This window comes from Dendroctonus ponderosae, unplaced genomic scaffold (genome assembly GCF_020466585.1).
Source record: "Dendroctonus ponderosae isolate FM_Combo_2020 unplaced genomic scaffold, Dpon_F_20191213v2 Dpon_F_20191213_5, whole genome shotgun sequence".
Classification (NCBI taxonomy): domain Eukaryota; kingdom Metazoa; phylum Arthropoda; class Insecta; order Coleoptera; family Curculionidae; genus Dendroctonus; species Dendroctonus ponderosae.
Window position 1 is genome coordinate 6,525,257 of NW_026018715.1, and position 12,378 is coordinate 6,537,634.

The 12,378-nt window shown below is 32.9% G+C and overlaps 2 protein-coding genes across 4 annotated transcripts in view; one reads left to right on the forward strand and one right to left on the reverse strand.

Moving 5' to 3' along the window:
• Positions 1 to 1,731, forward strand: part of LOC109539549 (mpv17-like protein) — a gene marked incomplete in the record, with an annotated part of 5,350 nt that extends 3,619 nt beyond the window's left edge. Inside the window, 1 exon segment of the mRNA XM_048667038.1 lies at positions 31 to 1,731. Coding sequence (XP_048522995.1) covers positions 31 to 245 — 215 coding nt within the window.
• On the reverse strand, positions 1,722 to 7,046 carry LOC109539548 (RUS family member 1). Of its 3 annotated transcripts, none has more exons than XM_048667033.1 (9): positions 6,835 to 6,939; positions 6,097 to 6,770; positions 5,719 to 6,034; positions 3,022 to 3,166; positions 2,805 to 2,968; positions 2,548 to 2,747; positions 2,244 to 2,497; positions 2,010 to 2,190; positions 1,722 to 1,840 (listed from the first exon to the last, which is right to left on the reverse strand). In XM_048667033.1, the coding sequence occupies exons 2-9, from the start codon at positions 6,164 to 6,166 to the stop codon at positions 1,758 to 1,760; spliced, it is 1,413 nt and encodes a 470-aa protein (XP_048522990.1). In that variant the 5' UTR covers positions 6,167 to 6,770; positions 6,835 to 6,939; the 3' UTR covers positions 1,722 to 1,757. The 3 variants fall into 3 exon arrangements, with proteins under 3 accessions (XP_048522990.1, XP_048522991.1, XP_019762904.2); XM_048667034.1 differs by lacking the exon at positions 6,835 to 6,939 and having other exon boundaries at positions 6,097 to 6,596; positions 6,658 to 6,770; XM_019907345.2 differs by lacking the exon at positions 5,719 to 6,034 and having other exon boundaries at positions 1,725 to 1,840; positions 6,452 to 6,770; positions 6,835 to 7,046.
• Between the last annotated feature and the right edge of the window lie 5,332 nt (positions 7,047 to 12,378).

A 12,378-nucleotide genomic window follows, 5' to 3' on the forward strand; every position in this document is an offset into this window, starting at 1 on the left:
TATTTATAAATATATATTTTTATCTACAGGTATGTGTATGCTTTTGGCCAGTATTACAAACAATAAACTTCCAATACATCCCAGAGCACAATCGAGTGCCCTTTGTGAGTGCATGCAGTCTAGTTTGGTGCTGTTTCTTAGCTTACATGCACCAAATGTCGCTAAAGCGAGCAAACGAAATGAAACTTAGCGAACGATTGATTGGCACTCCTGAGGCTGCTAGTGTAAGTTACGTAGTGAAGTAATTTTATAATGACCTAGCCAAATTTGTAGAAATCCAAACATTCTTATTTTAATCCTAATTTAATGATTTTTAAAAGTAATTCTTATGAGCCGAGTATAAGACAAATGTGATAAATTTATAGCCAATTTTAACGCAACGTTTCTAGTCAAGCAATTAACGTAACGTCGTCAATCCGAACATGCAAACTATGTCCTATTTTTGGTAATGAGTCAAAAATATTTTTTGTCCTACTACGTAGAAGATTGGCTTCTGTCCAACAATGCAAGCCGCTCGATTCTGAGAAAATAATTTAGGCACTCGCGTCAATGAAGACGCGTAGATTCACTTTATTTGGATGACAAAATAATGTAGGTAATTTTAAAAATACATGTCATTCCACCCACGAAACTAAAGTTTTTTTCATAGAACTTTTTACTTTAAATATTTTTTTTGTAAATTAATCGCATACCTACAGGGGATAAACCGATTGGAATTTTGTTTATTGTTACTTGAATGTTTTTCCAATTGCATATAAATACTTCCTAATTTATAGTCAATGTCTGTGACCAGCTAGTTGAACTAGTTTAGATTTAAAGTAGGTTTAGAAATTCATCTCCAATCCGCTGGCGGATTTTTCACTTTAATTAAATCTAGTTAAATTTGAGAACATGTACAGGGAGGTTTTACGCTCCCTACTTTGAAGACTTAGTGAGTAAAACATGATATACAGTATGTTCTAGGACACTATATTGGTTAAAAATGATTGAAAATATTCGGCATGCAAAAAATTGAATTGATTCCGTGCTATACAGAGTGTTTTATATATATTGCAAACATTATCAGGAATGGATTTTTTTGAACCGCTCAGGACAGTTAATATTTGGAATCAGGTTAAATTTTTCCTGATTGCAAATATTATTTGTCCGCTTAAGCCGTTTAAAAAAAAATGATTTGAAATTACGAACACTAACATCTTCATTCTCATGAATAGGGTTGCCATTTTAAAGACCAAAATTAATGTTTGAGATTTTTTAAATTTAATTTTAAATCCTTACTTGTTAGGAAATAATAAAAATAAACTTGTTTGCAATATATTCTTAAACAAACTTACTAGCAACAAGTGTACTAATTGGTAATTAGATGTAACGACCCCCCCTCCATATCCATACACTTTCAGTCCTTTGTTTGCACTTCTAAAATATTAACGGTAAAGATTTTATTGATAATTTGTACAAATTTGCTTTTAAAACACCATGCATAACACGGCATCGATTTCTTTTATCACTAACAGGGCTCAAGCCCCAAAGGCATTTAAAACTATTTTTAACTTATTATATTCATCCTGGGACATACTGTGTATGCAAAAGAATATTTTACTTGAAAAATTAATGACCCATTTGTAGAAAACTCTGTTCTACACCAAAACCCCCTTGTACATAGTTTCAATGGGTACTCAATCAAATGTGATATATGTTGGTTTTGAATAAAAAATATTATAAACAGATAAATAAAATATTTATTTATGAACACAAAACTATATCGTCTTTTTGCTTTGACTGGATTTCCAGTCTATGCGAAACTCGCCCACCGCAAGGCTGTGCGAATCAATGTTCCACCCTACAATGTTGTTATTGAGTTAGAAACATTGATAAACGCTTGAAGTAAAATTATTGTTCTACTGAAATTTCCCTTAACTAAATTGCAAGTATTTATTAATTCGACTGGGTTGGGTATCAGGAGATCAATATCATCCATATTTTGAGATAATGATCGTGTTTTCGCTTACCTTGAATGTCCAAAGCGGTAAAAAACATGGAATGTTCCTGTTTAACAAACTCATTGAAATCCATCAAATAATTCGGTGGAAGGTTTCGGAAATGATTGTGAGACTTTTCATAAGACTTCATGTAGGTGTATAGTCTGGTTATCGGCGTCGGGTGATGTAATTGTCGCCTTGCATAGATGTCCTGAAAGATCAAACCATTATAGCTACTAACAGATGCCTGGTTTAGCCACTTACTAAGTCCAAACTATTATAAATACTGGTTGCAATTCCCAAGCATACAGCATGGAAATAACCTGCTATAACATCGGCTGCAGTTTCGCCTTTCTCCAAACATACATAAATCTTCTTTTTGGTCCCATTCACTAGCAGCATATATTTTTTATCCTTGTAGACTGACTGGAGTAGTTTTATATCTGCAGCTGCATAATCGTTGAGCGATTTTTTTATAGACTCGCCCAAAACGATGTCAAATCCACACATACGCTTTACTGAAAAATGATTCGTCAGTGTTGATTTCTTTCAAATAGTTAATCACAACCATTCAGTCCAAATCCCAATAAGACAGATTCATTTACGTTTACTTTCGCTGGGTTCAAAACAGATCCAATCGTAAAGTACGATTTTAGAACCAGTGCTAGTCTTTCTCTGTTAAATGTGTTGAATATCAGGGCTTTTACCGCCAAAAAGTTTGTATACAAGTGCAACACCATTAGTGATATGATTAAAATCCACTCAGCTCTGGAAAATATTGAGGAAAAGTTGTATGCAAATAGTAGTTTGTACGTATGTGGTTACCTAGATGAACTGAAGTAGTTGAGCAAAAATATACTCCCAAAGCTGCCGATGAGATTAACTATAGTTTCCTGTGTACCATCTTTGGCCGAAATTTCAGCCATATTATCTCTGATGGCTTGATGGTGAGTTATAGACGCTCTAGTGGCTCCGCCTGAGATTCCCACCTAATTTGTAATTAGTTTCATACCAAATCTGGTATGTGATGAATGCTACTTACAATAGCATACATAGTCGATGTTACGCAAAGCACTTGCATTGATATGCTTGCATAGAATGGCAAACAAAGTTCCACCAACATAGCTGCATCGTTCAGAATGTCTGCAAAATAGCGCCATTTTTTGCAATCACAATCAAGTCCACTTCTACGAAAAAAAGTATTATTTTTACACACATATGCATACAAATTTAATAAGTGCTCTCTACAGATATTTTCAAAATAAATTGTCTATATAAACATAAGGCCGCGAGGCCTTACTTATCGAGCTACGGGGTATTAAAAAATCACTTTAATTTATGTTTTTTCAGACAATTTTTGATGTGATATCGATCTTCGTATTTGGGGATTTTGTAACGTGAGAAATTAAAATTTAATCTCGGCTTTGTTATTACATATATATACAGGGCGCTACCTGCATATATTTTTCTCTTTTGCAAAGTCATAACTTTTTCGTGCATGCTTGTATTACTTTTTTAGCAAAAAATCAATTGCTCTATCATTTTTACGCAGAATAGGTAAAAGTGGCTAAAAGCAAGAGTTTTCGAGTTTTTTCGATTTAAAGTAATCGAAGCATGTGCTTCAAAAAGGGTAACTCTGTCTCTCAGTTCAATGACAATTAGCTTCTCTCCAACTTTTCCTCGGTCTACCGGGTCGTCTTCGCCCTCTTGACTGCCAGTTCATCACTTGCTTCGGGATTCTGTCTTCTTGCATTATTTCTTTTCGTCTTTTCCATGATTTATCTAACTGTCTCGTTTGTTATTCGTTTTATTCTCGATATTCCTGCCGCTCAACGCCAAAAACTCATTTTAGTTGCTTCTAGGCGTTTGTCTATGGCTCTTTCAATGGCCGCACTTCGGATGCGAATGTGACTATGCTTTTTGCAATCACATAATAAATGAGCTTTTTGTTTTCTTTGGTCTCGAAGTCGAAGGTGTTTGATTTTGGTATCGAGTAGTCCGTCTTCGGTGATTTTGACTTCTAGGTTTTTATATTACTTTTGTTTGCTTGATGGTAACCCCGTTTACCAGATCAAGATCCGTTTGTTCTTCGTTTATCACCGTATCTTTCGTGTGTTTACTTTCAGACCCCCGTGTTGAAAATCTTCAATTAGCTTTCCACAGCTAATGGTTCATATTTTTCTAAAACTCAAATGTTTTAGACGTTATGTTACAAAAAAGTAGTAGCCAAACATATCAAGTGATGTCAGGTTTTTTCGATTTTCAAGAAGGTATTTGGAAAACTATAATACTTTCATAAATGCTAATTGTTCATTTTCTCACTTGTCGGAAATGCTTTCATCATCCCACGTATTGTCGAAGGTTTATGGAACACGATGTACTTATATCTACGAGTATTAAGGGTTAATGTTTTTTTTACATAAAAACTTGTTTTAAAGCCCAAGTGACTCATTATTATAACAGCAGAAATTCTAATATAAATTATCTCATCTATAGGCTTACTCTTCCCGAAAAATCTGCCAATTACAGTATGTTCTTCCGATTCTAGAACAAAACCGAAAGACTAAACACTGTAAAAAATCGAAAAAAAAAATCAGAATCAGTCAAATAATTTGCAAATTTTTATATTTCTTATCTGTGTAATTAATTATGTGATATATTCTTAAGTAAGCCAGGAAATAGGTACTCGTTACCCAATGATGAATACCCCATAGAAAATTTGATTTTTTATGTTTTTTTCTTAAGCGAGAAACAAAAACAACGTCCAAAAATATTTACATTTCATTTGAATTTATGTTGGGTTTTTTTAATTATTAATTGGTATCGAATTCAGCTCCACATACAATTTGAAAAAAAAATATACGAAAGATTTAATTAATTAATTACGATATTCAGAAAATACAATCAGAAGCAAAAAATAATCGATAGAAATGTGAACATTTAATTTGAACTTTTGTTCCTTTATATAAAAAGGAACAAAACTGAAATATCATTCAGGACCACTTACATCACATTTTGGGGAAAATTATCCGTTTTACTTATTTATATGTTAAATCGTAAATTTTATCAATAACTGCTGCATTTAGGGATAAGACGGTTCATGAAATATACTTATAGACGTCGATGCAGAATACAAAATATGTTATCAATTGAGAATGTAAATTTCATATAATTCATTTTTTACATCAATTTACCATGAGAAAAACGACAGCCACATATACAACTTTTTATCGTTTTTCGCTGAATTCAAATGTAAGTTACTCCAACTGCCGCATTCTCACCGTATGTTAAACTGCGGTACCTAAATTACGACCCGGAAACATATATTTTCAACCCTTTAAGAATTTCCGGTGCTTATGGAATAAACCAGGAAATTGGTTGGATGAGTGAATTTATCTAGACACAAATGAAAATAACCAAAGCAAAGCCAACCCGAAAAGGAAATGGAAAAATAAATGGTCGATGGTGATAGAGATTTATTAGAAAACTATCAAAAGAAAAAATATTATATTCTCTGTAATAAACAGACTTAAGTATTCACATTAAATCAAGAAATAAAAGTCCTCCAACAGGGCTCTTTTACAGTCCAACCCATGACTAAGAGACTATTTAACAAGAGGTGACGATTAACTTAATATATTTACTGAATAAAACTACGTAGTCTTGTTGTCTCAGGTGAGATATGTACTTCGTTAATTATTAATTAGATCCAGTCCTGTATATAACAGCGTTTACTTACCCTTTCCACCAGGCAAATAAAATCCTGCCAAACATGCCAGTTCCGTCTCTTAAAATCCAAGTTATTGCGGCCGATAGGGCACTAGCAGTACTGTCACCAACACCAACACCTTTCAGAACCGCTCTTGTCTTAAAGGCTCCTATTATGGTACTGCAAAATGCCTGGCAAGTGTCCCATATTTGGTACTCCAAATAGTCCTTGCTGACTGAATCGGGATATCCATTAGGAAGAATCACTTCCTTGAGAAAACTATACACTCCCAGCAAGTTATAAATGAAGTTTCTTCTGGGTTTAATTTGGATTATTTCATTTGAATCTAAAAATCAAAGATTGTGTGTGCTCGTAACATGTTTTTGCGTCTATAAAGTATGGACTTACTTTTAACGAATGAAACTGTGTCGCCTGTAGATCCACACTGTTCGCTGATAATCAGATCAACGTCTGACATTATGTTTCCCAGTTTAAAAAAAAATTTGTAATTTTAGCAAACAAACATAAATATTTACAAAAACACTTCAAAAGTGTTAGGTTAGAAATCAGCTACTAGGCACTATTGCCAGATTTTAACCGGTGTTGCTTTTGCCTGGTTAAACCCCAGTTAGTTCGCAGACGACGTCATCGACGAGATAGAATTTGAATCAATATGGCCGTTAAGAAAAATAATTCCAGAATACTCGTGAACTTTCTGGGTGCCTACAGCTATTATTTGCTCTGGAACTTTGCTGATACCTACCCTTTCCACCAGGCAAACAAAATTCTGCCAATCATCCCCGTGCCATCTCTTAATATCCAGATTATGGCCGCAGAGAGCGCATTGGCATTACTATCACCAACACCCACACTTTTTAGCACTGTCCGGGTCTTGAAAGACGCACTCACTGTATTACAGAAAGATTGCAGAGTATTCCAGATTTGGTATTTCAAATAGTCTTCACTAACCGAATCTGGATAGCCCCTGGGACGTATCACTTCTTCAAAAATGTTGTAGAATTTGCGGAATTTTCTAAAAGACTTCGGTTTTTCTAAATTCAACGGTAAGATTTGATCATCATCTACAAACACAAATCCACTAATAGTATGATCGATTTCGTTTGGTAAAAACATTGCAAAACTTACGGTCAACAAATGAAATAACTTCGCCGTTGGCTCCCCGCTGTTCAGTAATTAAATCAACTTCAGACATTTTTCTAACGTTACTTATTTAACATACATATCTCGAGTAACTGAAAACTCGTCTAGTTCAAGTGGAAAAATTGAAGTGACTATATCTTATCATGAGTGGGTTTGCTGATCTATTGTAACTAAATATTAAAATGCGCAACATTTTGTTACTTGCAAACCTTTCCTGCAGTGATTATTTGTTCATCTGGTCTCCTGAGCTTCTTATCAGTAAATAAATACTAAAACGGACATGCAATAAATATCAACTTTACGTACTGCGTTCATCCAACCGTATGAAAACGTATATATTTTTAATGAAATTAGTCATTGCTATTGTTGCTGCTAACAGCACGTATAGCTCGACATACAGAGGTTTATATATTTTGATAGAAAACTCTGCATTTTAGAACAAAAGCTCAAAGGAGTTTTATGTTCCCAACTGAATGTAAAATTGAAAAGTTATTTTTATTTGCCGTCGAGACTTGGTATTCTCTGTTATTTTTTCTTGAAGGTATCGATTGTTAAATATTGCGGCAACGCTTTAACTTTTTTTAATGAAAAACGGTGCATTTAATCAGATAAACTGAAAAGAGCTTTTTTAATACCAATTAGAATTGAAAAATAATTTGTATTTTCCGTAAAGACACTGACGTTCCCCGCTTTTTTGCGGAAATTATCGTATGTTGAATATTGTGTTAATTTTCTCAGGAAATACAAGGGTTTTCATTTATTTAATAAAAAAATGTGCATTTTAGTAGAAAAACTGTAAAGAACGATTTTCTTCTCAACTAAATGTAGAAATGAAAACTAATTTTTAATTGCTGAAGATACCATTGCCTGCTCTGCTGTTTTTCTGGAAAGTATCGGATGTTAACTATTATTGCGGTCATATTCCAGAACGATCCAACCGTTTCAATTTTTTTAGCCAAAAACTACATTTTAGCCCAACTGAATTGAGAAATGAAAAATTAGTTTTATTTGCCTACAACACATTGGCGTATTCTGTTTCTTTTCAATGAAAGAATCGATTGTTAAAAATTCTGGTAATTTTTTCGGACAAGACGACGATATTTGTTTTTTAAATCAAAAACTGTCAAAAATCAAAAATTACGTTTAGCAAAAAATTTAAGAGCTTTTTTCTTCCATTTTGAGCTTTCCAGAGAATGTAGCGATTACAAATTATTTTTATCTTCGGACATTAGCATACTCTGTGTTTTTTAGGAAACGTTCGTTAAAAATTGCGGTAATTTTCTTAGACAAAACAACGGTTTTTGTTTTTCAAATAAAAAAACTGCGAAAATCGCAAATAAACTTTTTAAATACCAACTGAATATAGGTCTGGAAATAATTTTAATTTGCCGAAAAGGCACTGGTAAGCTCGAAGTATCGAAGGTTAAATATTGTGGACATTTTTTCGAACTGTACAACAGTTTATAGTTTTTTTTTACCAAAAACTGTGTAAGTATTTTAGTAGAAAAACTCAAAATTATTTTGTTCCCAACTGAATACAAAATTCGAAATTGAGTTTTTTTGCCAAACAGACCCAGACATGCGCTACTTTTTTCTGGAAAGTATCAAATATTAATAATCGCGGTATCTTTCTCGAACCATACAACAGTTTCTGATTTTTTATAAAAAAACTGTGAATCTTAGCAGAAAACTCCAGAGATTTCTTCTTCCCAACTAAATTTAGATTTAAAAGTTATTTTTTATTTTCCAACAAGACATGACGCGCTTGCTTTCCTTCCTGAAAATTATTGACTGTTAAATATTGAACCCCAAAATCAACTTTCGTGTGAACCATTAAATGCAAAATATTGTTGTCCGATAATTAAAGCAAATTTTTACAGTAAAACGGCTTCTTTAATGAAATATTTGGTACAAGTTCCTCAAGACAAAATAGGACCAACATTTAAACAGTCCGTTTACCTACCATTTTACAAAAACCCTTTTGGAAAAATCCCCTTTTTTTTCAAACGATGGTTAAAAACGATTGCGATAAAACCAAAAAAGCTCTGCGACAAAAACCAACACGCTCAGCACAATTCCGAACAAAAAATATAGAAAAATGACCTCCAAGTGGCTCATTTCCAGCTCGCTAACATCTCGCAGAGTATCCGTTGACATCCTTTGAAATCCACCCCATTGCTTCGAGTTGAAACCGTATGCCAGAGCTCTCAGAGTAATGGTCTTCAAAAGTGTTTTATACGGCGACTTGTTTCCTATATAGAATATCAGGTAACCAGTTCCAAGCCGTTCCTGAACCTGGACCCACTTTTACTTATTAATATGTTCAATACTCATCCATTGGGGAAACCTCTACCTGCCGAAGATTTGGCGACTGTCCATCCAGCTGAGGAATTTTAAGCAATCTCTGTTCGTAGTCGTACGATACAACATAAGCCCCTTTTGGTCCATTATCAACGGGTTTCAGCCACACCCATTCCTTTTTATAGTAGCGATATTGACCATCAAGTCTGCGAGTGAGCAGCTCCTTCCACGTGCTGTATGCATAAACTGGCAATTTACTCTCTATGAGGTCGTCTAATGTATTAATTTCTTTGCCTGGATGCGGGTATGTAAGGTAGGTAGTTATCCAACCTGGAAAGCCAGATATAGTGAAGATTATTGCCAACTATACATCTAGGAGGTAGAAGAGCATTTTTTAACTTTAGTGCTCAATTGCGTTGATAACTTGAAAACACTAGAAAAATTGAATTTTGCTAATTATTCACAGTTGTGGATAATCCAGATTGGTTCGCACATGTGAGTAACGTCTAGGCAAACTCAATTGAGACCGTATGAAAACTCCAGCCCGCTAACAGGGATGTGAGATGCGCAGGCCCAGTTAAGTACCAAAGTCGCCGTCTCAATTGACTCTAGATAGAGTTTATCTGCATATTTTATACAGCTAGAAAATTTGAACACTGACGAATCACTTAGAAATTTGAATCTTTTACACTACTGGCGCTCACCGTGAGTTGAAATACATTCGGTAACTTTCATCCATGCATCGAACGGATAAATATCAACATTTCTCAGAATCAAGACTAAATAATAAATAATACCCTTCAATAGACAAAGTCGTATTTGTGTATAGAAGAGCCTCGCTCATGCGTTTTGTACATTTAACATTAGCAACTCTTATAAATGGTTTCATTATTTTCCTTGAGTTTGTTGTATTATTGATTGTTTCGAAAATTAATTGCTTGCTAACTGTTCTCGTAAAACTCTCCGAAACCCTTGGGCTTTCATTCAGCTAAAACGCGAAGTTCTTATCACAAATTAACAAACAAAAAATAATAAATACACAATTTATAATATTGCATACGAACTAAATCAACTTACGAGCGAAACCAAAATGTAGTCATCACGAGTACTTAATATGCGAACTTAATAAATGTTGTAGAAATATAAAAAGATCTTGCTGGCTGCTCACAAATTATGTACAAGAAACATGAAATAAAATAGCGGAATACAAAGAACATTAAAGAACTAAAAAATAATGTACTGTTGTAGTGATAAAGCACCATATTACATTATAAACTATTTAAAATTCAATATACTTTTGATGAATGTAGCAGCTTTTCTGATACGCAAAAGCAGTCAAAAGCGTCACAGAAATATTTCAATTACGATTTTTACGCACCAAAAAATTTAAAAAATATATATAAAATACGTGTAATAACAGCACTTACTGAATCCGCTGAATCCACTTTAACGTATTTTTAACTTTAAGATATTTTAAAAATTAAGTAATAAAGAGGCAAATATAAAATAATTACACCTATTAAGAAGAAAATATTAATCGAATGAAACCATAGTTTCATTGCAATTTAAAATTAAGTAAGTTAAATTGCAATTTACCATAATATTTGGTAAATTATATATTTGGTAAGCAAATGATGTTTATTCATGATGTTCATGTAACATTGAGTTTATCAATCAAATAGCGGCAAAAAACACTACTGTCTTTAGGCCAACGTTTCGACTATACTTTTAGCTATCCTCGGGCCTCCAAAAGGAAAACCGAGGCAGTAAAAACATAGGCGAACGTTCGCCCAAGTAAAATGGTGTTTTTTGGCCGCTATTTGACCGAAAAACCCAGTTTTACCAAAGAGCTTTTACCAAAAATGATAATGCCAAAGAAAACAAACCAACACGAGTTATTTCGTTAGTTTATATCAAAAATGTATATCAAACAGCCGAAAAATTATAAATACACATACATTTATTTAAGTAGAAGAAACTGCAAATGTAACTTCTAAATGAAATGTTTCAGTAAATTTATAATTAAATTTAACCAGTCTCGTTTATGATAATTTGTCTAAAAAATAAACCAAAATTTGCTAATGCTTATTTTACGGGAGGCATGGGGATAAAAATTTGATTTTTTTAAGTTTTTCTCTTCGGCTCTGAGCGCATATGAGACATTTAGCTGAAATATTTGAAATTACCGCTAACTTATTAGGGTGGCGACTATACAAAGGGTATATTTTTTATTGTAATGCCACTTTTGTCCCTCTAATATTTTATTTCTAGTAATTTGAATTATTTAATCAATTGGACACTTTTTTGCTCGAAATTACTCGATGATGATGTGAACTATGACTGAAAATCAAACCTATAAAAGGAGAACGAAACAATATTACAACAACTAAACCAAGCATAGTTCAAATTAACATGGCTTCAAATAAAAAATTACTGAAAAAAGCATTTTAAATATGTACCTAAATTTCTAAATCTCATCGTAAGCGAGGCTTTTACGGACATTTCTTTAGATAAACTTTTTGCCAGTAGAATATTCGTATAAAATAATGCATCCTGATTGGGAGTCACCCTGTAAAATCCAAACTGCTCAACAATATAAAAAGTAATGTAATAACCAAAACACAGACTTTACTACATACTACTTAATTTCGATTAGATAATGCTGATGTATTGGCGAAGAAAATCAATTATTGTTAAATTAGAATCCATCAGTCGATTAAAAAAGCACAACAAAGCAGTAAGGACAAGGAACTTTTACACAAATTAAGGTGAGTATGACTCAAAACACTAGTCTTTAGACCCGATAGAGACAATTTGAGTAATATCTATCAAAAGTTAACAAAGTTTTATGAAATAAACTGTTCTCATATTTTTCTTGTGGACAAAATATCGAAGATAATTGACTCATATAAAAGAAAAACAGCAATCAATGTAATTGCGTATTATGATGATTTTAATTTAATTAAAAAAATAAAATAAATTGTCAGTTTGAGATTGAGAGGCCACAGGCAAACTAAATATGCAATTATGGTACCTCTAAAAGAAATTACCCATTTTAATTATGTTTTAAAATTTATAAAATTTTGTATATTATGTATTTTTAATGTAAGATATTGAATGATTTATTGGTAAATATGGTTAAAATGCGTGTTTTCACAAATTTCTTATTTTAATCGTTACCTCTCGACTAATTAACGTATGTTCATATTAAGCTTTTTGAAAAAAAAA